Source organism: Rattus norvegicus, chromosome 4 (assembly GCF_021556685.1).
Source record: "Rattus norvegicus strain SHRSP/BbbUtx chromosome 4, alternate assembly SHRSP_T2T, whole genome shotgun sequence".
In the NCBI taxonomy this organism is placed as follows: domain Eukaryota; kingdom Metazoa; phylum Chordata; class Mammalia; order Rodentia; family Muridae; genus Rattus; species Rattus norvegicus.
In genome coordinates this window covers 23,184,051-23,211,744 of record NC_141537.1, presented here as the reverse complement: position 1 = coordinate 23,211,744, position 27,694 = coordinate 23,184,051, and the positions used below count along the sequence as shown (strand labels likewise).

Here is a 27,694-nt window from a genome sequence, read left to right as displayed (position 1 = left end):
CCCAGTGTGTGTGTGTGTGTGTGTGTGTGTGTGTGTGTGTGTGTATAATGCTGGTCCCTTCAGTGAGGCTAGCTCTCAGCTTTGCACCTCAAGGCTGTTTTGATTACTGGTGGATTCCCTTCATTTTTGGAAGCATTGTGGCAGGCTTACTTACACAGCCCACTCTGAGTTCCAGCTGCAGGCCATGCCAGTTCTCCTTTTGTTTTGAGCACTTCCTTTTGTCCATGCCAGGAATTCAATTTGGATAGCCCTGACACATAGCTTGCCTAGGGGTCTCATTAATAGCTGTTTGCTTCAATTCCACTTGCATTGTCTGTTTTGATATATGGCCCTATTTGGACAATCGCTGCCTTTGAAGATTTGTGTTTTTAGCCTGATGACACTTTCTGTACTTATTGATCTCCTCTGAGCTGTGGCTTTCTGCTTACTTTTACTGCGTCACTTGCAACCTAAGTGAGAGATTTAGTGCCCCCGTTGCAGATGTGCTTTGCCTGTACTACCATCTGCTTTCCTGCCAGAGGAATTCCTTGGAAGGGATTTATAAGGTTTGCTGAGGCTTTTAAAACAAAAATTAGTGAGCCTCGATACTACCCACAAGCATGCCTGTGTTTACCCAACTCAACCTGCTAATGCTTAGACACTAAATTCATTAGCATAATGCATTACCCATGCCCTGCATCTCCAATGATCTGAGTTTTTGAAATAGAGAAACAGGTTTTCCTCATTCTCAATGATGGTCTCCACCAGAAAGTCACAAGCAGTTTCCTGTAAATATTAATAAAGAATCAAATTGACAAACTAAAGCAGGAAGAAAACTTTTCCTTGAAACCCTATGTAGACTTTTTTATAGATAACATGATATAAATCTAGGCATGGTGGTGCGTGCTTGGAATCCCAACTCTTGGGAGACAGTGGCAGGGGGATCAGAAGTTTAATGCTGTTCTCTGCTACATAGTGAGTTCCGGGCCAGCCTGAAATACATGCGACTCTGTCTTTTAAAAACGATTAATATTAGCAGACTAACTTTGTGAGTATACAGATTTTTCAAATCAAAAGGCCATAGAAAATAATACACTCCAAGAAATTAGGATGATAATAGGTTTATCGATTCACCTTTGATTAAAACTCCAATATTTGCTCAGAGTTTTTCATGTATATTCTTGTGCAAAGGAAAGAGGGGAATTCTATGAAGCATTGAAAAGCAAACCTCTTTCCTGTGCTGCCTTCTCCAGTTGCTCTCATCTACATCATTTATTCCTGTATTATACTCGGAACTAACAAAACTGTTTTTATTTTGAAGTGGGATAAAACATAGTATTTTTCAAAAATGAAAATATTATTCTACACTGGTGTTACTATCTCTTGGAGAAAAATACACAGTTCATCTCTAGACTACGACAAAGTCAGCAGATAACATTAGGGAAATTTAGTACCTTTACTATTTGAACTTAATGAATGTGTTCTTTCAATCGCTCATATTCTTTATCTGATATGCCATTTCTGATTAAAAATATGCATCTCACAGGCTTTAAATAGTCCCGTGCTGAAATGTGTTAAAGACTGCCATTGCTCAAGGAGTTAACCAGGGCTTCTACAGACACTGCCCAGTTTTCTCTTCTCTGTGGCCCCCCAGGCTGGATTAAGTTATTTCTAGGGACAAACTAGTTTTTGGAAACAATAAAAATGTTTTTATCTAAGTGAATGAAGAATGTTAAAGATAATCTCAACTCAAGATAGCAAATTTAAAGGCTTAAAACTGTAATCAGAACATTAGAGAAATAATCTGAAACCTGGAATAAGGTCCACAAAGTCTCATTTGACATAGACCTGGAGAAAGAGGGGGAAGGGGAATGGAGAGAAAAGAGACAGAGAGAGTAGGAGAGTAAGGCAGTAGGAGCATAAGAGAATAGGAGAGTGATGAGAGTAGGAAAGTGAGGAAGGGCGAGCAGCCACTCTTATAGTGAGTCTGGCAAACTTGGCTATTGCCAGGTAACTGTGGGCCAGAGCCTAGAATGAATGCTAGCAGCAGTACTTTAGGGATGGGTGAAATCACTTGCCACCAAGCATGAGAGCCCAACGTTTGAAGGAGAGAACTCATTTCTTCAAAGCTGTCCTCTGACTTAGAGATGCATGCTGTGTCTCCTATAAGTCCTTCCCCCAAGGAAAGAAAATACATGTTTAAAAATGCACTACAAAGAAGAGATTTAATGAGGATATTTCTGTACATTGCAGGAACCAATGTATGTCAGTAAGCTATACCCTTCAAAAGCAAATGAGAAAACAAATGTCACCCTTTCCCAGTTTTTCACACTGTCTTTTTTGTAATAAACTGTAAATGTAGCTCCTTACAAATTTTTCATGGGAAGAACAACATAACTCTTCCAAACACTAAAAATGAAAATAAAAGGCCAAATATTGATATAATAGCAATATTAATTTAGAAGCAACTCAGTTAAATATTCACATGACATTATAATCAGCAATCCTCTCAGGCGAGCTGCTGAATCAAATGTAGAAGCCTCAGTGATTCACATAGAAATGGATGAAATGACACAAGAAAGGTGCCATTGTCTATTTTCCTAAGAGACTGAAATTATAGGCACTTGTGTCTTTGGAAAAGAAAGCCTATCATGGAGAATTGTCTTCCCTTTACCAACATCAGACCTGTTTGGCACCAACTCTCTACTGCTTACAAAGATGCCAGCCTTTCTGATACTTAGGAATCTTAAGTAAGTTCCAGATAGCTAGATACCCAAAACTCATTATCTCCACAGGGGTGGTTAAATATGCTAGGAGCATAGGGAGTGGTACTGTTAGAGGGTGTGGCCTTCTCGGAGAAAGTGTGTCAGTGTGGGGCTGGGCTCTGAAACTTCACCCAGTGCTAAAGAGTCAGTTTCTTCTGGCTGCAGTCAGAATAAGATGTACATAGAACTCTCAGGTCCTTCAGCACCACTCCTGCCTGGATGCTGCCATGCTTCCTGCCATGATAATGATAGACTATATTTCTGACCTAGTAATCCAGTCAAATGTTGTCCCTTCTAAGAGTTGTCTGGGTCATGGTGTCTTTTCACAACAATGTAAACCCTAACTAAGACACCAACCTACTAACAGTTGACAGCTGAGGTCCCTTAAAAGTGAAAGCAAAATTATACCCGTACAAATCACTAAAAGGGGGGAGAAGGAAACTAGACACAAGTTTCTATCTATATACGTGCTTTCCAGGCATTCCGCCTACTTGTTACATCTCCATCCCTTAAACATATGATTTCAATATATTCTCAGATGCTTTGGCAATTTCATCGATTTTAATTACAATGGAAGGTCAGTTAATTTCCCTAGATCTTTGTTTTACAGTAAAGAGGAGAAACTGACAATCCAAGGTGTTGACAGATCTGTAAAAGTTATGGTAAACACAGGTTAAACCATATTTAGCACATGGACCCAGAGCTGTGACCCACAAGATCACAAGACACATTCATAGAAGCTCATGTGTGACACCCTTGAACTCCTTCACATGTCTGTTTAATATTTATATGGGCCTAAGTTTGCCTGCACAGAAGAAATATGTTTTATCCGTGAGGATGCATGATGACTGATCTACTCATTACTAGGTCAAAACAATTCATAATATATTGTCAAAACCCAAGCAAGTGACTAAACACAGGCATTCTCTTCGAGTGCCACCCAGCTGGAGCACAGGAGGTCAGGCGCATTTACCTTTACCTCTTTGTGTCTTTCATGTGCATCTTTGAGTAGAGGACCTCACAACAAAGAGGCTGTGATAACTAGAGTGGGGCACACAGAACTGACTGGTGACCATGAGCTGATGTTTCTGACATCTCAATGATAAATCTTTGTGTTAGTGAGACTGTTGACTTCTTTAGAACTTCACAAAAGTAAGCGAAGACATGACAATTTAGTGTAAGAGTGATTATCTCCTTTCAGCCCTCTTCTGGGCTTAAAGTTCTCAAAGGGGATTCTGTGGGTTTGCAAACACACACAGGGTCTGGGATCTGGGCAACAAAGTCACACTGACACTTTCTCGTAGAAGAAAAAGTCTGGTGCAGAGAACTTCCCGGGGTGGATTTCTCTGTTTGCTTTTATCTTTTGTTTCTTAAGTGACTAGACAAGACTTCTGGGTAGGGAGGCAAGAGCAGTCAAAGTTTCCTCTGTTGAAATATTGAAAATTTTAATTGTCAAGTTAAAAAAACAAAACAGTGTAGAAATTTCTTTTTAATCAACGAATCTGGAGCTAGTCAAGTTAGAATTTCCTCATGTTTACCATAGACGAGAATTGAAAATAGAAGAAAGGGGGAATATAAACATTTGTTGACATTTCATACACAGGTATATTTTGAGAAGAATGGTACTTTCTGAAATATAAGCATTGAAAAAGCCATATTTAGATAAGTCTGCCTTTAAATCTTCAGAGCTAGGTAGAATATTGTTTAAACAATGTTAATCAAATAAGAAAAATGCACAAAAGAAACTTAAGAGCAGTTATAGACATGCCTATTACTAAAGTGACATTAAAGTATGCTATGTGGTTTTCTCAAAGACAAATATAATTATTTCATTTCTTTCCTAATTACAATCTCTGAGCGCTTCTTCATTGTGTACTTAATAGCACACAGGCACCTTGGCTCCATATGAAAGCCTCCCTTGGTCTTCTCCTAATTTACTTTTCTAACATTTTCCTTCACTATTTTAATTGATCCCAGTTTTCTTCTAAGCCATCTTTGTCTTCTTTCTCTAAGTGTGTTTTGGATTGTTCTGTCTGTTGTGCTTTTCCCCTATTTTCCAGCCCCTGGGGCATTTCTGTAACTAATCCCTTTGCATGTACCCTGACACTGACTGTCTTTGTAAAGACCTAGTACCAAGTCTTCCTCCTTCCACACACCTGTCTGCATTTTCTCAATGGACAGGAACTTCAGCAGAGGCTCTGTATCCTTGGCTCCCCAAACTTGTTTAAACAACTTTGTCAATGTCATTTGTAAGGCCCGTTATTTCTTAACTATTAAATATGGGTATTAAACCCCTGATAGAAGATACATAAAAGAATATTCTAATAGGTGAAGAAATTAAGAACTTGATTTTCTCATGATAACTTAGAAAAACTAAAAATTAAACACTCTCATAAATTTTACTCTCATGTAAAAGGCAGAAATTCTAAACTGCCTTCCTGATAAACAAAACAACTAAAACTTCACCAAAACCCCTCCTATGTTTCTTTTGATTTTTAAGCACTTTCTATATACATCATTGTGGTTTTATTGTATATATGCATTTGCATATAAATATATATTTATATGTGTAACCTCAAGCACATATGCAGTAACCTACAAAAAAAGTCCATTGTTCATAATGCCTTGGAATCATCTAAGCTTTAAAGGAAAAGAATAGTTGTTGAGTGTGGCGGTACAACCATTTAACCCCAGTTCTGAAAAGGCAGAAGAAGGAGGATTTCTGCCACCTTAAGATAAAATGGTCTACACAGTGTGTTCCAGGCCAGACGGGGCTACAAAATGAGAGCCTATGTCAATTTTTTACAAAGAACAAGTGAGGAAGAAAATCTATGAGATTTTATGTTTTGTCTATTAAGTGCATGAAGTGTATTTTTAGTCAAGATCAATGTCTTTAAAGTTTAGAATTATCTTTTTCATTGTATTTTTATATGTTATAATTTTAAAAAGTTAATTAAGAAAATAATAATTCTTATTTAACTTTACTTGTCAATAGCTATCCTTGTTGAATAGGGAAGATTTTAAATGAGAGTTGTATATTGTGAAACTTTGTGCTTGATCTTAGTTTCTCTGAAGATGTGAAGCTCTCTGGTCCTCTTTCTGTGTCGTCTTTTTTCAAGAATAAATGTGTATGTGTGTGCACATACATACATACGTACATACATACATACATACATACATGGAATCAATTTTCTTGCTTAGGGTAGAAAAAAATTCAGATATTTTTCTTCAGTTTGCTCTAGATCATAGGAATTAAGCAGCCCAGAGGAGGTAGGTTCTAAATATTCAAATATAAAGTTCTTCAGTTAACTTTTCATTGACTTTTCTAAAAACTAGAATGAGGAAAGGCAAAATATTTAGGTAACGTATAGTTAAAAGTAAGTTAATAGAAAGTGAATCTGAGAATATTTTTAGTGAAATAAAATGTTTAATGTGTGCATTCCACAAATCATCTGCATTTTATTTATTATGAGCACCAGAAAAAGCTAGTTTATTCAAATACATTTCTTAAATCTTATAAACAGTGCACAAAAGAACATAATTCTGTTTATTCTATTTACTTGATATGGCTGCTTATATTTGGCTTGATGCTTAAAATCATTTTAAATAAAAAGCTTTTTAATGGAAGCAATGCATACAGATTAATATTAAAAATATTTTCTTATGTATGTATGTGTATACATACATTTCCTTTATGCTTATTTAGTAACTTATCAGTTTGAGAAAGAACACTTTTAACTCTATTATGAAACCTATTTTTAAAACATTAAAACATGGTTCTCAAATACATAAATGAGACATGTCTTTTTCATGGACATTGAACTCAAGTTGCCTGGCAGTATACTAAACATACTACATGAAATTTTCCATCAGATCATCAAAATAGCTGAATTTCAAGTCATTAATCATATTTATTCAATGACAAACTAGAAACGTATTAGCATTTTATATGTCATGGAACAAAAACTTGGCAGACATAGGATTGATCTCAGCCTGCTTTAATTACTGCCGTTTTGCATGCATCTACTCATTCATGAGAGTGAAATTGCTTGCACTGCACTCACTTAAGCATAGAAATAACATTTACGGTTGAGTGACAAACAAACCTTTCCATTACCGAGATGAAGTGCATATTCACGCTCCATGCCTTCTAAAGGTAATATTAGTAAGATACTACCGGTAATGCCTGCTGGTTTTGCGAGTTACAGATTCGTATTGTTAACTTTTTAACCTTTCTGTTTTCCATTCTTTTAGAATGATGTGGGTGGGCAGCGGAGTCTGATAAACAAATGGACTACTTTTCTTAAGGCAAGACTGGTTTGCTCAATTCCTGGAAGTGATGGGGCAGATACTCACTTTGATGAACTTCGTAAGTCGCCTATCCCTTGTCTCTTGGAGAAGTCTAGCTTCTTAGCCAAATGATTCAACATTTATTTTACTTTAGCATCAAATACTCAGATGCACACAAATCATAAATAAACACAGCCTGAGGGAATTGTTCTTACTAAATTGACATCCGCACAGGTAAAGCCCTTGTTTTCAGTATAAAGACGGAAATATAATGAAGTATTCCTTTACCTGAAAGAGCCTCAAATTAAATAAAGAAAACAAAACTACAGTAATGGGAGGTGATGTGACTAGAAATCCCTCTCTTATCTTTTCCCTTGGTTCCAGCAACCTTCTACAGGTAGGAAGCTTGGATTCCTTGTTCTGACGATGCCCTCTGCTGGGGAATATGGAAGCCTTCTTGGTCATGATCATCTGACTAAAATCAGATTCAGAGAGGCTCCAAACTGACTTCTTTTTCATTTCTTCATTTTTATTCCTCTTAAATCTAGTTCTGGAAAGACATTAGCTGCACATAATGTCACATTATTAGCGTTTTATATTTTAATTTTTTATGAGACATGCAAAATGGATAAGTCCTCCAATGACTTCATAAGTATCATGTGATCTACTCATATTGAAAGTAAGCACACCCATATCTCACGTAATCCTATAAAACATTCTAGTACTTCTTCAATATCAGTGCTGTATTCACTACACAGGCAGCTATTTTCATATTGAAATATTAACTTGAAGCCAGTACAGAAGAACAACATGTTTTTTAAACTGGTGAGTAATATCTTCCCTCAGTCTCTAGTTTTGATTTTATATGAAGTCACATATTCTTAATTGGAAAGAGTCATGGAGACTTCCAACTGAGTCATCTCTTTCATACTTGTATGAAGTATACCAATAGACATTATGTCACATAGCTGGTGAGAAAGCTTTTACCCTTAATTCCTTAATATTGTGTGATTCATTTTTATTTTGTAACATACATTGAGTTCATAAAGTATTATATATTGTTAAAAGCAATGGTAATACTATAAAACAAATATGTGATAAATAATTATTTTTCCATTAACAGAAGATATTTACTTACTCCCTACGAGAGATGAAAGAAATCCTGTTGTGTATGGAGTCTTTACCACAACCAGGTAGGCTGAACACAAGGCCCTTTTTAAAGACTTTCAAACCTCTGAAGAGTTGTCTTGTAAGGAATTAGGGTACAGGATCCCATGACTTGGCTAGGCACTTCCAGAATCCAAAAGGCAGGCTGCTGAGAAAAGGCAAGGAAGTTGAATTTTCAGCATGGCCTAAGATCTCAGCAGTAAAATCTGTAGGTATGTAACTTGAGACCAGATTGAATCAGGTCCACCAGGATTATTGAAAATAATCTCCCCAAAGTCAACTGATCATGTATTTTGATCATATCTATTGAATACATTCATCTTAGTTACTAACTTCATGTTTGAATAGTTGGAGACACACCAACTATGTGGTTTGTCTGTGGTGAAAAATGAGACTCTCTGCTGCTACGTCAAACTCTCATACCTGGCTAGCAGAAGACACTCCGTCCTGTATTTTTCACTTCAAGATTTAAAAAGCAGTTGTGTGTGTGTGTGTGTGTGTGTGTGTGTGTGTGTGTGTGTTATGTTTATGTGTTTGTGTTTATGGAAACAAATTACAAGAGGCCTCTGTCCTTATTACCACGGATAATTTTAACCCAGTCCCGTAACGTCTCTGTTGTTTCTAGTCTACTTTTGCTACACATGATTCATCAACAACTCATCCAAGCTCATGCCACTTCACATATGAAAAAGTATATAGCTAATAAGAAGTCATAGGATAAAACTGTTAGATACAAAAAGCATATATATTATAATATATAACATATACATTGCTCACTATTAGTGCTTTCTATATAGAGGCTGTACTAAGGAGACAAGTGAAAGAAGAACAAAGTTAATTGACAAAGCTGTAATCCATCATAAGATGAGAGCATTCTTGACTTAGAATCTCATCATACCACAAGCTCTCCTATGTGTACCCCTCTGTCACCAAATTAGAAATGGCTGTTCTCACTATTCCACTAACTTACCCTTTAAGATAAGTTGCCAGTTGCTATGAACAAAGCTTTTCTGAAGGTTTCCTTATATTTATACCTATATTCTTTGACCCGTCCAGCGGATCCAGTTATTCGGGGTCCCGAAGAGGCGTTCTACCTGTGGGTCAAGGGGGTGGAGAGAAGAAGGAGACCAAGCAAATTTCTGTTGGCAAGGTCTCGTCTATTGAGAGGAATGTACAGCATTTAAAGCTCTGAGGCAAGAATTGAAGCTTAGGGTGAGGGAGTATTGGGAAGTGCCCAAGGACATAAGGTGAATCACTAAACTGCAAGATATCCTTCTTTTTTTTTCAGTTTTTTTTTTATTTATTTAATACTTAATAATAATTCTTTGGTTTCCGGGCAAACATCCCCCTCCCCCCTCCCCTCCCTTATGGGTGTTCCCCTCCCAACCCTCCCCCCATTGCCGCCCTCCCCCCAACAGTCTAGTTCACTGGGGGTTCAGTCTTAGCAGGACCCAGGGCTTCCCCTTCCACTGGTGCTGCAAGATATCCTTCTTAAACAAAGAGGCAACAGTCTTCCGGGGACATGTTCTTTGAAAAGGTCGAACCCTTCTCAGGAATCTGCTCAGGGACATCCGGTGTTTGCTCAGGATGAAACATCCTGTGATTGCTCCCAGAATCTTCCTGGAAGAGACTTTTGTCCAACAATCTCATAATCTTACAACAGCCACCTTAGGGGTGAGCTTCTGTGGCCATACAGCCCAGAGTCACGTAGCCACCTTGAGCTATGCAGTCACAAAGCGGCCAGGCCCAAATCCAATACGGCTCCCTACAATTCTTATCTGATTTTTGTCTTTTACAAATCATTGAGGCTCTCCTCTGTCTTCAATGAGTTTGTAGCAGCATTCACAAATATCTTATAAAGGCATGCTCTCTCTTGTCATCGTCCTATTTAATTTGGTTACGTAGGTTTGACTGTGTTAAAAGACACAGACATTTCCATTGCATGCCTAGAGTATTTTGAGTTTTGCATATGTCTTCCCTTAACTCTTTATCATTGTGCTTTGGCATTAGCATTGGAGGACTTAGTGGTATTGCTATCAACAGAGAAAGGAATGATTCTGGTATCTCCTTTTAAATAAATTCTTTAAGTTTATAGCTTATATTTTTCCTGTAGTAAGATCCTCATGAGAAGAAATTGTCTAACTCAAAATACATTATAAAATAATATTTAATTAATTATGACACTTAAGATGAAATATTTTAATATGGACATTAAGAAGACACCCTAAGAGCTGTATTTTGAGGATCCATTTTTCTAATTAATGTGCAATGCATTGAAAAAGATGCAAAAGGAGCAAATTGCCTGTAGTGGTTCAAGTGTCCCAGCTCTCGTTTTTTTGTCCCCTTTCCATTCAAAATCTTGCTTTGAAGTCAGTGTGTTCAACAAGCAAGATTTAGACATGTGCCAGGGAGACAGAGCCCCAAGATAGTGCTTTTATTTTTTCTTCTCCTATCAAGTTTCTGCCCACCCAGAGTGTGAAGTTATAAGTCGGGTGTTTGTTCCTGGCGTTCTTTGTTGTTTTATTTTTAATGCTTCCATGAAGACTGAGGTAATGTTGGAATGCAAGTCATATCCTTTGTCTAGTGAAAAAAACATAATTAACCTTTAATAATGGTGCATTTTTTCTTTAAAATATGGCAGGCGGATATGTCATCATCACAATATCACTTTTCTTCTAGACTTTTTCTTACCATGACCTTCTGATGTTTCCCACTCATAACCCTTCTGATAATATTAATGAGTGAGCCTCTCATGCTAAGGAATTATTAGCTTGCTGGTGTAAAGTCAGAATGATGTCGTTTGGGCAGAAAGGTTTATCTTAATTTTAATAACAGACTTTGCAGAATGACTTATCCTGAAAGGAAATGCATTCTGCTGTGCAGAAATACAACAAGAAAGAAATACCAGATGTCTCCTAACAACTGCCGTCTTAGGATTGTCTTGTAGAATTTTAGACTTTCTGTGGAAATTTTCCTGTTTAGTATTCCTGCTAAAACCACATGATTATGATCACATTAAGTGTTGAGTAGATGGCTATAATTCATAAGGCCAATTCAAGAAATAAGTTTATTTCTGCCTTAAAAGCCATTTTAACAAAATTACGCTAACAACTTGTTCAAAGGGATTTGCAATCACCTTAAGTAGATGGATGATTGCCAAGAAGGTGGCTCAGTCAGTATTCACACTTGCCACACAAGCCCGACACCATTAGTTCTCAACACACAAGACAATCAAGACAATCAAACTTGTCACTCAGAATTACATATCATACACAAATAATACAGTAATAAATAAAATGAAATGTTCAAAAAGGCAGATAAATGATCCTGTTTTCCATACATCCAAATATTTTAAACATAATGTAAATTTTTATATTTAAGTGTTTATAGGTATAATAATGACTTCAAAATTATACAATGCGTGAGAATCGTGCCTAATCATTTCTACACTACAGTTTTTATAGATCAGTGTTTCTTAAACTGGGGATCATGACATTTTTGGGAGTCAAAGGACCCTTTCACAGGGGTCCTGTATTTGATATTCTTACTATCAGATGTGTACAATATGATTAATAATAGTAACAAACAGTTATGATGTAGCAATAAAGATAATTTTATGGTTGTGTGTCCCCGCAACATAAAGAACTATCTTAAAGGGTCATAGTCTTGGGAAGGTTGAGAACCACTCATTACCCGTTCCGTGGCAATTCTTGACAGCCTATTCTTGATGCATGCTTCCCTTACCTACCTGTAAAGTAGTTACCATCATCACATGTCAGTCAGGATCACTTGCCTATAAGCTCCTTAGGCACGTATTCTGCAATGCCTGTCAACTGGAGTATGCGACGTATTTTCCGCACATCTCTTAGGTGCAGATATGTGTTCAGTGGGCGAATGAATGGATCGTCTTCCTGTCTTTCAGTTCCATCTTCAAAGGCTCTGCTGTCTGTGTGTACAGCATGGCTGATATCAGAGCAGTTTTTAACGGTCCCTATGCTCATAAGGAAAGTGCAGACCATCGTTGGGTGCAATATGATGGAAGGATACCTTATCCCCGACCCGGAACGGTATGTACCCAACATAAAAGTGAATTGTTTGTCTAATGCCATATTCAGTTCCTAATTCTAGTATTACCAACTATGCCATTGTTAAAGCCACATGTGCTCTTGATTTTGAAATAACTATCTGTTTATAGTGATATGTTAGTACTTCCGTTATTCACATGAAGTTAGAGAATTTTTAATGATAATTTTAAGTACTAAAGAACACACTGGACTATAACATGATTGTATTATGATAGCATTACAACATGTGACTCAGATATGTCAATTTACTTGTATAGAATGCAAATTTGACAAATTAGATGAAAATGTCAACTGAGGAATTGTTTTGTTCATATGTATCTGCGTATATCTTGCATACATTTCTAACATGTCTTAGGGTTTTTTTTAAAAAAAAAAGACTTGATTGTTTAAAATGGCTCATTTAAATGATCTCCTTTCTTGATATGCATCTGTCTTTATTATGCTGAAATTTGAGATTATATACCATCCTTAGAGTAGAAGAAATTCTTAATAACCTCTAGTTCAAGACAATTTGATGGCATATACTTGTAGTAACAGCAGTCAAATTTGGGGACACCCACTATGCTGGCTTGAAAGGGAAGAGGAGGAGGAGGAGGAGGAGGAAGAGGAGGAGGGGGAGGCGGAAGGGAGGGGGAGGGGGAGGAGGAGGAAAAGGACTATCTTTGTCCAAAATTATTTTCACATGATATAAACCATATTTAAAGACAGATGATAAAAATTAAAATGTGTTTTAGAATTTATGCATTTGCTTAAAAAGAAAAACAGAAGCTTGGGAGCTGGTTCATGGAGATGTGCAATTGGGAGGACCTGTGTTTCGATCCCCTGGAAGTCAAATGAAAACCTGGATGCTGTGGTGCATGCCTGTAATCCGACTGTGGAGGAGGAAGAGATAGGAAGGTCTCTTGGGCTTTTTGGCCAACCAATCTAGCCAAATTCCTGAGCTAAAGGATCAGTGAGAGGTACTGCCTTCAAAAGTAAGACATGAAAATTGACGAAGACAGCCACATAGATCCTGACCTTCACACACTCACACGCAGATGCATAGATAAACATGTTAACACAGACGTGTGCACACACACATATGCACACAAATCACTGAAGTGCACACCCCCATATATGCATTGTAAATGAAATGTTCTTCAAAACTTAATATCAAGGAGGTTAGTCTCCTATATAACTATTTAGGTACTATTCTAAATATTTTCACCAAGAGATTTAACAATAGTCATCAAAAGAAATTGAAAATGATAAATATTTTACTAAATATTTACTTTTAGTATTTATTCTTAGAGGGATTATAATTGGTTCTAGGGCTTTCTTAATTATCTTTCTGGCTTCCTGTTACACAGCATAATGAAACCTGTATTATTCCACAACTATTTCTATTTTCCTCTGATTATTCCTCAATATAAATTTGTTTCTGGGATGTTCTGCCTTGCTTATTTTATTATTTTATGGATATCATTTATATTAGACTATACATTTATATTAGTATAGTCTTAATCTCTCTAATCAGTCCAATGTTGAGTGGCCCTTTTTGAGAAAATGAGGAAACACCAGAGATAGCCCCTTGAGAGACCACAGAAGTTATTATTGTTATATCTACATCTAGCTTGCAGAATCACTTAGGTGGCTGGTGTCACTTCCGTGAGGTGAAAGGTTATTTTCAGGAGCCGGGGTGACTGTCGGACAACCCCACCTTATGGTGATGACTCAAAAAAGCTGCATCTCTGGAGCTACACAGAAAACTTGCAGGTAGCTTTTCTTAAGTCTTCTCTTGGCCAGTAATTCCTTCCTGCTGACTGAACCCTGGGAGGGGCTTCATGTATCTGCTAAATCGTCAGAGCTTCTTCAGCTTGGTAAATTTTGTGAGCTTCCTGCATTGTGTGGACCACAATCCTTCCTCCAGGAGGGAATGTCCTAATGAGGAGGAAATAGTTACACCAATGCTCAGACTGGTCTGGAGGTCCAGTCTTTACGTACTCCAGAGTGGCCTCGCACTGCTGTAGTCCAACTGTATCTGTTAATCCCACCTTGGAAGAATAAGATTACTGCCACAATTTTCTGAGCTAAATTTGAAGCACATTTTATTAAATTTTATTAAATAATGGACGTGCACCAGGTCCATGACCAGGATTCTCAGAGAATGGCCCCGAATTACGTTAGCCCAATACTAAGGCAAACCCCCAATTACTGCGTACTTCCCTTGTTTGTCCAATCCGGCGCAAGCAAGCATTCATCCTGTTATACTCTGTTCCGATGTACCTCCGTCTTGCATGTGATTATGCACATCCTGGGCAGTTGGACAACCAACCTTATTTATAGAAGTGAAAACGCGTGGTGTGTTATATTACATGAACAGCTTTCAGCATTCCAGGAAGTTACCTGCCCTTGGGCAAGAGGGGCTTAAAGGTTTATCTGTTCTTAGTCAATCAAGCTTACAGATTAGAGGTATTTTTGTTTTCTATATCTCTTAAGCACAATAATTAAACCTTAAAACATAACATTAGCTCTCACAAACTCAGCTCCCAGTCATTGGGATTATAGGAGTGAGCCACCATTATCAGCCTGTGGAAATCATTTTTCACATATTACAACTTTTAAGCAGTCCACATTTGAGGTTTTTTTTTTTTTTTCATTTTTATTATGAACAGAACAAGGAGCCTGTGACACAGCTTATTAAATTTTTATGTTTGTAATACAGAACTCAATCTTTTTGCCTGAAAAGCTGTGGCCATAGGTTTTTTCCAACACCCTCTATTCTCTTTTCTCTATCCCATGATAGCCACTTTATTATTTTCTGGTTCTCTGAATTGTACATCAGTACTTCATGTAAGTAAGTAACAGACTTTCTATGAACAAATTGCTTTACTCAGTGTCATTCTAAAAGCCTTTTCATGCTACATATGATAGAATTTCCCCTTTATAGCTAGCAGTGTTCCAGAGTTGTGTGTGTGTGTGTGTGTGTGTGTGTGTGTGTGTGTGTGTGTGCACACCCACATGTGAGCACATGCGTACTCATTATCCATCTATCAGGATACACACAGTGGTGCCATATCTTTGCTTTGGAATAGCATTGCAATGAACCTAAGAATGATCATACTATAACTTTTAGGTACTGACATGAATTCAAGTCATTACAGTCCTCCTACCCCCAATCCTGTGGGTATTATAAGTGGAAGGATTTGAGTCTAGAAGAGTATACATTAATTGCAATTAATAATTTTCATACAAAGACACACTGAATTTTATCGCACTCATTAATTCAACACGATTATCAAAATGACTATCTACCATTATTTAATGGTTGCATTGTTTTTTAGTTATAAAGTTAAGTAAAGAAAACTGCAGTGAGGTTTGTTGTCACTATTTTCTCAGGTACTGCCTGAAACTGCTGTAAATATTATAGCAAGCATACAAAATCCTCACTGTATATGACACTTCTAAGCATGTAACCACTTCTATGAGATGGTAATAAGCGACTCCCACAAAATCAGAGAATGCATATGTTAGTGGTTTTTCTCAGTGATAAAAGAAGAAGCAAAATATATCAAATATACCAGTCTCTAGTGCTGTATACTCAAAATAGCTATGACCAAAGTTTAAATAAAATGTGAAAGGAATGCGGATGGTCTAACTTCTTTGTTTCCTTGCTTATTCAGTTGTGTTCAATGACTGCTTATTATTTTATTTGCTTATAATGATTATCTTATTTATACATTGCAAATATATTGATGTATTCATAGACAAATTAATTTTAATTTTCATGCTGACATTGAGGTAGCAATTTTGTGTATCTGATGTGAAAATTTTGTTACAAGAGTTCTTGTACCAAATGAACTTTACCACTTTAAGTAACCACTTTCATAAAATAAGTGAAATTAAGGCTCACAGACTATCAAATGACTGCTCTTGTAAAATTTGAGAATGTAAGAGTTGGAATGAGTGATAAAGACATCGTAACTCACCCTCTTATTACACTGGAGGAAACTGGTGTCCAGAATAATTAAGTAACATACCTAATCTCATATTACCCAACCAGCAGGATGAAAGGGGATGCCGCTGGATAGAGTTTTATGATCACTCTTTTTTACATTCTTCAATATAATTTTTATGTCTTTCTTAATGTTTCCCTGGTAAATATATGCCTGCATAACCTATGCAAAGTTAGTTATATTTATTTTATATCTTCTGTCATATCTGTGCCTATTAAAAGTACAAAATTATAGTTATACCCTCCAATTCAGAGAGTTTATTCAAAATTATAGCTCAACATATCTTATAACTCAAACATTTTCATATGTACGTACATGATATCTCACTACACATTTTTCTTGTTGTTTTGAAGCAGGGTCTTACCATAGCCCAGACAAGCCTCAAACTTACTATGTAGTCAAAGATGGCTTGAATTCCTGTTCTCCTTTCCCTCCCAAATGCTAGGATGACAGATATGTCATAACCCACCCTGCATACTTCATACATTTTTAGATCATCATAGTATTGATTATTTCGCACAGCTGTATATGAGAAAAATATCAATGGCTATCCATTCACAGGCGTTCATGGTCTTGTAACTTTTAAAGTGGTAGATTTCTATTAAGTTAAACTTATTTAAGCTAGATGAAGAGCCACATATATGCATATATCGTGTTACCTTCTCAGTGATAGCAACAACAATGGCTACTGTTACAATCATGAATTATATCACTATGGCCTCATCTCTCCTCTTTATAACTGTAAGGAAGCTTTGTAGCCCTGCAACACTTGACAGTTTTATTTTAATTATAGCGAAATGTTTCTAACTAGAATGAGATTTGCTGAATGTAGGATTTGCTTCCTATACATTGGCTAGAGCCTTTGCCTTGTATTTTCTGCATCCACATTACTTTTATGATTGAGCTCTGAATTGATATCCCAGTAGAGACCTCAGTTAAATATTTACTGGCATGGCGTCATTCCCATCTGACTTAATTCTCTTGGTTTTGGTCTAATGTACCACTGTTGATCAATGCCAATTCTCAACTCCTGGTCCCCAGAGTTCTACATTAATAAACCTGTGCACTCACAGATATTTTACCTCGGTGATTCTTCTGCCCTCTGCTGTCTGAAAAGAGCAGCTGAACAAACCAGATTTTCTTCAGATACAATTTTTGAATTTTAGAATCTTTACTGTCCTGCTTGATTTAGTGCTGTGAAGTTCCTACTGAAAAAAGAAAAAAAAAAAAAAAAAAAGCACAATCAGTCACCGGAACCAAACTGGAGAAATCTAATAGTCTAAAAAACACCTCAGTCTAAGGAGGATTTGAAGAGAAGTATTGTGATTTTGATAATTGATTTCTTAGAAATAATTTAAAATAGTTTTAGTAAATAAAAAGTATATTTTACAGTTATTCTGTGCTGACAAGGAATTTATGTGTGTGCACACATGTGTGTGCAACTGTGTGTTCTGTATTTATTTTATGTGTGTTGTATGTACACATATGTGAATGTGCTTCCAGAAGTCTGAAGTTGATATTCAGTGTCCTCTATTGTACCTGCTATATTATTATTTTGGAGACAGTGAGTATGGAGTTCACCAACTTGCCAAGACTATGTTGTAAAGTGCCCGCAAGCTGCCTCCTCTGCCTCCAATGCACCAGAACATGGTTAGAGGCATGTTCACACACGTACCTGTTATGTTCTTTTAATGTAGTCCTAGGGATTGGAACTCAGATTTCTCTCCTTGTGTGGCAAGTACTTTACAGACTAAGCTATCCTTCCAATCCTGATAAGGCATTTTAATAATTTGTATTACACAGTGCTTGATAAATTTCCGTTTTAAACCATTTGTCTTAGTTCGGGTCTTATTGCTGTGAACAGACAGCATGAACAATTTAAGTTTTATAAAGGACAACATTTAATTGAGGCTGGCTTACAGGTTCAGAGGTTCAGTCCATTATCATCAAGGTGGGAGCATGGCAGCATCCAGGCAGGCATGGTGCAGGAGGAGCTGAGTTCTACATCTTCACCTGAAGGAAGCCAGGAACAGACTGAGCATCCTTAGGCAGCCAGGAGGAGGGTCTCCAAGCCCATCCCCACAGTGACACACTTCCTCCAACAGGGCCCCCCCTTCTAATGTTGCCACTCCCTGGGCCAAGTGTATGCAAACCATCACACCATCCTTCTGTCAAAATCTGAAAAGCTTTTATAATGTAGATGTATAGGAAATATATGATTCACTACCCTTAAACTATTTTGCCCCAGTGTTCAAATTTTGTAACAATTGTAATTCCCTTTTAATTTCTTTCGGGATGACTACTGCTATTACTGTCAAATTATTCTAATTCACATTCAATTACCAAAATACATGATTGTTCTAACTAGCCCTCTCTTTTACTGGTAGACACTGAAAGGAATCATGGGTACTGTCATTGATTTACCATCTTCTTCTGCCAGGCAGACACTGCTCAATTTTAAGTGGTGCACATACTGTTAGAATTTCATGAATTCCTCAGGTTGAAAATTTTCAAGAGAGCTATGCCTCAAGAAACACAATTTTTTAAAATATTTATTTATTTGTTAGATATAAGTACACTGTAGCTGTCTTCAGACACATCAGAACAGGGCATCAGATTCATTGCAGATGGGTGTGAACCATCATGTGGTTGCTGGGATTTGAACTCAAGACCTCTCTTCAGCCCCAAACACAAGTTCTTAAACCTGAAGGGGCTATAGACTTTCACACAATAGCTATCACTACCATTCCAAAAACTAACTAGATCTGGGCTATTTCTCCAAAAACAGTGAGAGGCAAATTTATTTTAAAAATATATTTACCTTTTTCACTGGATTTCAGCTGTTTAAAAGGCACAACCTTAGCTTCTAAACTGGGGTCCCCAATTCTCAAGCTACTCACTATGTTTAACTGTATTTTGATTATTCTGTTAGAGAACTTCCTGTAAGGAAATGGGAATCTAAAGGAAACTGGGGGCAGGGCTAAAACGTTTAAGTTCCTTAAATTAATTTTTGTGTAGTTTATTTTGCCCTAATGGCTACATATTTGGACAAATCCCTCCTCTACATCTTTAATCTCCAAAACAAAGTCTTTTCTTTGCAAAATTTATTTCAGACTATTGCTTAGATGAATAAGGGAGATAAGATTTCATTCAGAAAATTTACGTTTTCCAATAATAATTAAAATCAGACAAACTTTGCATATCAGAAATAAAATTTTCTGCTTCCTTCCCTAGTCTGCCCCAATAGAAGGCCTGGTTTGGTCTTTCCTTATGTCATGGCTTCCTTTACATTAGGCATTGCTCTGTTTTGTGTAAGGGGATTATGACATGGAGAAAGCAGAAATCAAGTATAGCATCGAGTAGAAATGCCTTTTACAGCTGCCTGGTGCCTTGCCTTGGCAACGTTCTCTCACTGGATGAAAACCCGCTTTTCCTCTTATCCATTGCTTCCGGCTGTCCTGAAAGCCCAACACAAGCACCCTGACCTGCCACACACAACAGAATCACACCTACCTAACTGCAGTTGCCTGACACAGACAGCAGACTGGCGGCTGCGGGGTTGCACCCTGGCACCTCAAGGGTTTGTCTAGGCCAGATCTCTCCTCTCTTAAGCTTCTGTGATATATCCTGCAACGTGTTGGCATTTTAAAGTCTGACTGAAACTATTCTGTTCCACCTTTGTATTGTTTCGAGTTTAAACTGTTCTAAGAGTTTTTAAAAGGAGTAAGGAGAACACAGTTAACAAGCTAGGATCCCTGCGTTTCCTCGGAGCCAAGTAAATGCTAGGAAGCCATGGGAAGAAACAAAAGATGCTATGGAGAATGGGATATTTAGAATAATTATAGTAATAGTTAACAAATTTCAAAGCATACACTCATCGCCCACACCTAGGGTATGGTAACCTAGTGTATACAGCTTCAGTAGGAATCCTTGAAGGAAAACTATTAACCACATATGGCTTTTATTAGCTGGGGTATTTCTTTATACCTTTTGTTTGCCCTTCATGGGGCTTTCATCCCTATTTTACCTGAATAGTAGTTGGGCATGCGTACTTGTGTATTGTGTCACACCAAACCAGACACCTACTGGATTGAACAACACCAAAACAACACTTTTGGGTTCAGACTGTCCTACCTTCAATCTCGGGGAGCAATACCCCTAAACCACAGTCACCTGTGTGAGCACAGCGGTGAGGGCCTGAGATTACCCCTAGCAACAAGGGGCCGAAGGTCTCAGCTGAATGCTGGCCGCACGCCACAGGGAAAGCTGCCACGAGAAGAAAATGTATTTCCAAAACTCTTTCTGTGCCTGTCAATAGAAACCAGGTTTCCCTTTCTCTTCTCTTCTTAGCCCTTAGTTTTTATTGCATGTGGTCCTGCCTTTGAGGGGCAAGCTGTGAGGGAAACTGACTGTTGAAGGTTTATATCTCATTTAGTTGTACTCTCTTCCAGTGAATCGCGTGCTTTTTAAATTCCATAACAAAAGTTATGGATCGGCTATTATTAATTTCTGAATTCTGAAATTCTGGATGCTATGTAACTACAGCTATAAAGTCTAAAGATTTTTGTCGTTGTTTCTTTTTCTTTTTTTATTCTTACATTGAAGGGCTCTTTCCAATATATCCTGCAGTCAAGATCTTGCTTTTAATGGCAAATCAATAAGATAGAACTGAAGGTGTTATGAGGTATGTGCCCCCTGGGAATGGCCTTTGAGTAAGAACCCAAATGTACAGATTATAATTGGAAAAGAGCTCAGTATTATCTGTGTTTACATACATTTCCAGTCCCGATCCACTTAACAAAGGGCTCCTTCCTCTATGAAGTTGACAGATTCGCTGTGGTTGACGGGTATGCCCAGAACAGTGACGGACACACAGATGTTGCCAAACTTAAGTACCAAACACCTAATGATATAGGGTGTTCCCATTCTCCCTCACACAGACCTAGGTCTAAAAGGCTAGACATTGGGAAGGGATCAGTTTCTTCATAGTACACATTCAAACCTTCTGTAAAGGATAGATAATTTCAACTTAATTGGAAGGTCGACACCAGGGCTTTAAAATTTTTTTTAGCACAATCTCTTTGGTGGACATTTTCCTTCATAAAGGCCCATTACAGTTTTATTTGTATGAAATGTGGAGGGAGAGCTATCTATTATCAGTTACCCCAGGACCTTCAGCTAACAATGTACCTTTTACTTCTGAGAGGAAGGCTTTGCAGCTCTGGTATGATCCTAATTAGTCCCTAGTTTAAATGGCTTTGTTCAATTTCTTCATTTTCTGTTATCACATTTTAGAAAAAAATTAAGATTTCTTTAGCTTTTGTTTTTATTTTATTTTGATACCATCCAGAGGATTTTAATATAGGTTTTATCCGATGTCATAAATTTTTATTTTATATGCTTGTATTGATTAAATATAATTTTATTCCAAAAAAACAAAAACAAAAACATTTGTCCATTAAGAATTAAAACGTGATAATGTTATCCTTCTATTACAGACAACTTCCTTGGATGCAGTTTTTGAAACATAAATGAAACATGATATAAAAGAGTATATACCTTGAAAATATTTAAATTTTAACATCATTCCTTCTTTATTTTGGATAACTGAATCTCAAATTTGGTGACTTTTTATCAAGTAGTGTTTTTACGTCCGACCACCAGAGGGCAGTTGATGCTAACGCTTCCTGTAATACACGCTCCCAGGAAGCGGGTCTAGGCAGAAAGGAGAGAACCGGAGCTGAGGTGTCTTCTCAGCCTAGGCTTAGAGGAAAGGCTGCGAGCTGGGGCATGGTCTAATTTTCGTAGTAGCTATAGCAGAAGTGTAGAGTTAAAATCTCAAACCCTGAAAGCTCCTTTGGAGCTGTTTTTGTGACGTGTTGGTTTGCTCCTTTTAATTTTTAATAAACGTAGTTAAATTAGAAAGGAATCCTATTTTTTTTTAAATTGAAAATAAAGGCTTTCTTACCTTCTGAGGTTTATGGATCATTTTCATGACAGTTTCACCCATTTAAGGTTCCAGTACCATCATTAAAAACTTTTGAGTTGGGGGGTGGGGGTGGTAATGCGATTTTTTTTGCTCTGGAACATAGGCTGGCTTGAACTCTGCATTTGTCTGGGTAGACTCTGAACCTGGATGCTCTTGCCCTGGTCCTGTTTTGTAATTAAAACGGATATATAATCATGCTTGATTTAAAAGAAAAAGTCTTTATTCAAAACAATAATATTTTTAAGAAAGGAACATAACACTGAGGAAATCTTGGAGAATTCAGGTAAAGTCACAATAATTTTGAGTGTTTTTATGAAGAAGTACAGATTTAACTCTATCGGAGCAGTATTTACCACACGTCAGTGATTTCTCACTGCCCAGTCATCTGCTTACTCTTAGCCACGGCATATGCCGTTCATGTGCATAGACAGTGGGTTTATTCCTGTACACATTTCTTTTCAGTGTCCCAGCAAAACCTATGATCCACTGATTAAGTCCACCCGAGACTTCCCAGATGATGTTATCAGTTTCATAAGGCGGCACCCGGTGATGTATAAGTCGGTGTATCCAGTGGCCGGAGCACCCACCTTCAAGAGAATTAACGTGGATTACAGACTGACGCAGATAGTGGTGGATCACGTGGTCGCTGAAGACGGACAGTATGATGTCATGTTTCTCGGAACAGGTACGAGCAAACCACTCTTTCAATCAACGGAACTGTTTGTTAATGGAGAAATAAAACAAAAGCCTACAAAATATTTGTCATCCAAAATCAAGTAAACTTTAGTTAGTACCTTGCCAGTATTTTCTGAACTCGTTTAGGTGGTACATTTAAATGACGATCATGTCTGCTATCCTTACTGAAGTTTTAAAATACATGTATCTTAAATGTTTTTTGCACTATTCCGGATTTGCTCCTCAAATTATATCTGACTAATCATGGAGGACTAAAAGTAAGTAAGTGAAGCCGTGTCTCCATGTTTTTCTGCTGTTGCCACCACAGGGTACTTCGCAAATTCTACCACAATGCTCCCTTCACTAGCCTGGAAATCAGAGACTTGATGGCCTAAAGGCAGTTCTTAGAATCATTAAGCATTATTTTGTAAATGCTTTCAAATAAAACTTCTTGGAAGTTTACTTTCCTGTTCATGAATTCTGTATATTAAGGTTAATTTTGTGAGTCCTGGAGAGATGACTCAGCAGATAAGAGTACTGACTGCTTTTCCAGAGGACCTGGGTTCAATTCCCAGCACAAACACAGACGCTCACAACTGTCTGTAACTCCAGATCTGACACCCTCATACATGCATACATAATTACAATCAAAGCACCAAGGCACATAAAAGAAAAATAAAAAATTTTAAAAATTAATTTATTGGCTTTTTATTAATGCAGTTTGTGTTATTTAGTTTATTGTGTGTCAATTTGTAATTAAAATATGATCAAAATAACATGTTTTTGGCCAAGTGTGGTAGTGAATGCCTGTAATCTTAGGCTAAAGACAAAGACCACAAGTCTAAGACCACCCAAAGGAGTAGTAATGGATCTTCTATCTGTCTCTCTGTCTCTGTATCTGTCTGCTTGTCTAGCTGCCAATAGATATTGATATAGACACACACAGACAAATATATAGAGACAAATAAGCATCAGCTAATAGCTTGCCAATGTTTCCTCGTAATTGTATAGTCTATGATTCTAAATGATGATCGGAAATATATGTACATATATGTATAGAGAGAGACACGTATATGCATAAATTTTACATAAATAATATTGCTTATTTGTTGATTCTCAAAATTAGGAAAAGTACTGTGTAATATCAGTGTCCTAGCAACAGAAAACACAGCTGTACCCTCAGCACTTTATCACCCATGTTGCTTGATGAGGTTTGAGTGTTATTTTATCGGAACGGGTTCTTTAGAATATGAAATTATTTCAGAACGATTAAGTACTCCCAGGGTTCTGCACAAACTAGGCTTACTCTGAGACGGGCCAGTAGACAGTACCTGCCAGGCCCGGAGATGTCACAGAGGCCAAGTACAAAACCCAAATAATCTGAGGAGTGCGCCATTTCTGAGGACGCAGCAATGAGCGCTGAAGGGTCAGAGCTTTAATTAGTCTCCTTAACTCTCCTGAGTTAAATTTAATATGAACCGTCCAGCCGAGGCTCATTCACGGGCTGGTTACAGTTCACTCCCACCAGCAGCACTCGGCCACTAGGTGGTACTACCTAACTTTTCCTCAGCAAAACAGGTTTCTCTTAGAAGTCAATCTGGTATTGTAAACATGCATTTAACAGCTTTGAACATCCTAGAGTCCTTTTTTAATAATTAAATAATCTAGGCACTTTTCTGCATATAGTGGTATTACTATAGGTCCCTATTCTCAAGACCCACTGCTCAGAGGTTTAAAGACATGTTTTCAATAGATTAATTGCAAAGGGACAGCCTTCATTTTTTTTTTCTAGTGTGGCTTTTATTATCTTTCTATGCTCGTGTGATGCACAGTCACGCTGTCCTCATTATAAAGGAATTTAAGACACCTTTCTTAAGCATCACTTTTGTTATATACCATTAAACTTATATTTTTGTATGAGTTTGAACTGAAATCATCTGAATAAGCCTTAATTTTTAATTCGCTAAAAATCATTCTGAAAGCACATATGTATCTGAACTTAGGGTCAGTTTCTTTATGGAAAGACTGTCAGTATTGGCATATGTAATATAATATAAATTATTGTTCTAATATATAAAGAATATATACATCTGTTATAATAAATCAGATATAATTACTAGGTAAATCTCAGTATTGCATGGGAATCATATTGCAGGGAAATACATATACATACTTTATTTAGCATAGTTTAGCACTCAAAAACAAAATAAATTTATTTCACCTCTGTTATTTCACTCAGTATTTAAATTAGTCATATACATATGTATATGTAGTTAAAATATTTTTATATAACCTTTCAGTCTCTTTATAAGTGTGTGCTCAGGAGGGGCAACGTCATATAAGTACTCTTCATTTCTCACTCCTTTATTTGGCTGGATTTTGTTGAGAGAGAGGGAAATGTTGAGATTTCCAGGAATATGCATTCAACCTACTATTGAAATGGAAACAGTGTGGTTATGGGTCAATTTTTTTTCCAGACATTGGAACCGTCCTGAAAGTTGTGAGCATTTCCAAGGAGAAGTGGAATATGGAGGAGGTAGTCCTCGAGGAGCTTCAGGTATTCAAGGTGAGAAAGGGCTCAGAGTCCCAAACAAAGGGTGAGACCTCAGTGCTGTTCATGGGGCTCCTTGTCTTTTGCCTTTTCTCTGGAGAAATCACTGGAATATGCTTCAGTGGTTTCTCTGGCCTAACCAAGAGAGGGAAGCAAGTGGGAAAGGCACTCACTGGCCCCACTGCATACCACTTGCAGAAGCTGCCAGGGTTGCTTCTCCTTGCTGCATCATCCAAGGAGGTGGTCATTCAAATCGCCACAGGGCCTGGTAGCCTGGGACCTCTTACTACCCAGATGCTTTTCTGCCCTATGAGAGTTAGTTGGCAATTTTTCCCCAAATGAATTTGAGAAAATTGGAAAAGTTTATGAATTGTGTATAAGAGCTACAAAGTTCATTACTGTAATGAAACGAAGAGAGAAAAGAAAAAGCAATTAATGATAGCAAGTTATGCATGCTACAATCCTCTCACCTCTCAAAGGGAGTCAGTAGGCCTGGAGGAAGAGTTATTTGTTTTAAGTTCTGCTTCTAACAACAAATATATTTTTGTGTGGCATTCCTTGTAGCTACTCTCTGGTATTTAGAATTATTTCCTGAAAAGCAAGACACTAAAAATAGGGTTATAGTTCTTAGAAAATATGTTCTTTTATGTTTTTGTTTTGTTAAATAGGTTTATTAAAAACTGTTTCCATGTAAACATCCATTGCCTGGAGAGAGGAGAGTCCTCCACTGTGAAGGGCTAAAGTTAATTATCATGCTGGGGGTTGCAGGATCCTGTTTACATTGTGATGATAATAGTGGTCAAGAAGTTAACAAGAACAAGACCAGCTATCTGGCCTCTGCCAAAACAAAATCTTGGGTGGTTCCTAAGGGAAAAGTTGATGTCAAACATAAGGGTGGGGGAAGTAGAGGCTTCAAGAGTTTCTACCATGCACAGAAGTGCATGAGAACAAATGGTGTTCCATGGGCCTTAGTGCCAAGGATTGACTTTTTTATCAGTGTCTGTTATCTCAGTTGGTTCTGACTTTTACTTTCCTCCTCCTCCTCTCCCTCCTCCTCTTCCTCCTCCTCCTCTTCCTCCTCCTCTTCCTTTTCCTCCTTTTCCTCTTCTTCCTCCTCTTCCTCCTCTTCCTCCTCCTCTTCCTTTCCCTCCTTTTCCTCTTCTTCCTCCTCTTCCTCCTCTTCCTCCTCCTCCTCTTCCTCCTCCTCTTCCTTTCCCTCCTTTTCCTCTTCTTCCTCCTCTTCCTCCTCTTCCTCCTCCTCATCTTCCCTCTGTCCATCCACCTATCCATCTATTTATCCATCAATCTATCATCCACTCATCTACCCACACCCATTTACCCTCAACCCATCCATTTCTATGTATGTATGTATGTATGTATGTATGTATGTATGTATGTATGTAGTATGTATGTATGTATGCATCATCTATCATCTATCTATCTACCTATCATCTATCTGTCTGTCTGTCCATCCATCCATCCATCCATTCATCTATCCATCTAGGCTGGGTTTGAAACCTGGGTAATTTGCATACAAATAACTCACCACTAAGTTACATACCCAGACTCCTTTTCTTCTTTCATCTTGTCTCCTCTTGTTTCTCTTTTCTCTTCTCTTCCCTTCCCTTCCCTTCTCTTCTTTTTCCTTCTCACTTTTCTCCTCTCCTCTGATTGTCTCCTTCTTTTCCATTTTTTCTCCCCTCTTCTTTCTTTTATCTACCTATGTTTCCTTTCTTTCATAGAAGAAAGCAAAGCAAAGAAAAACAAAACAAACAAAAGAAAACAAAGAGCCCAAACATAATTTGATAGATATCACCATGTTTTTAAAATCAAGGACAACAAAAATTATTGGAACAAACTTAAAAAAAATAAAACAAACTTTTTTACTTTAATATTTTTCTTTTGTATATTTTCTTAAATCTGTAACATCAGCCGTTTGTCAATTAGTATATAAAAGCAATAAGTGAATAAATACTAGATAAATAATATATATATATATATATATATATATATATAATATCTTTTAAAAATGCCCGGCTTTATATGTTTGGTTGCTTTCATACTCATGCTTCTGGTCTTATTAGAAATAAAGTCGGACCTGTATCATGAAAGTGCACACACTGGTAGCTTGTAGTGTCACATAAGGATTGTCATCATCAACAAACAGAATTATAGCTTTTCAAAGCTTTGTTACTTAA

At 37.3% G+C, this 27,694-nt stretch overlaps 1 protein-coding gene across 1 annotated transcript in view; it reads left to right on the top strand.

Moving 5' to 3' along the window:
• The window catches only part of Sema3d (semaphorin 3D), a 186,960-nt gene that overhangs the window by 140,041 nt on the left and 19,225 nt on the right, over positions 1-27,694 (top strand). The window contains 5 exon segments of the mRNA NM_001104633.1: positions 6,999-7,113; positions 8,158-8,227; positions 12,124-12,268; positions 22,733-22,955; positions 25,423-25,511. Of these exon segments, the coding sequence (NP_001098103.1) occupies positions 6,999-7,113; positions 8,158-8,227; positions 12,124-12,268; positions 22,733-22,955; positions 25,423-25,511 (642 nt within the window).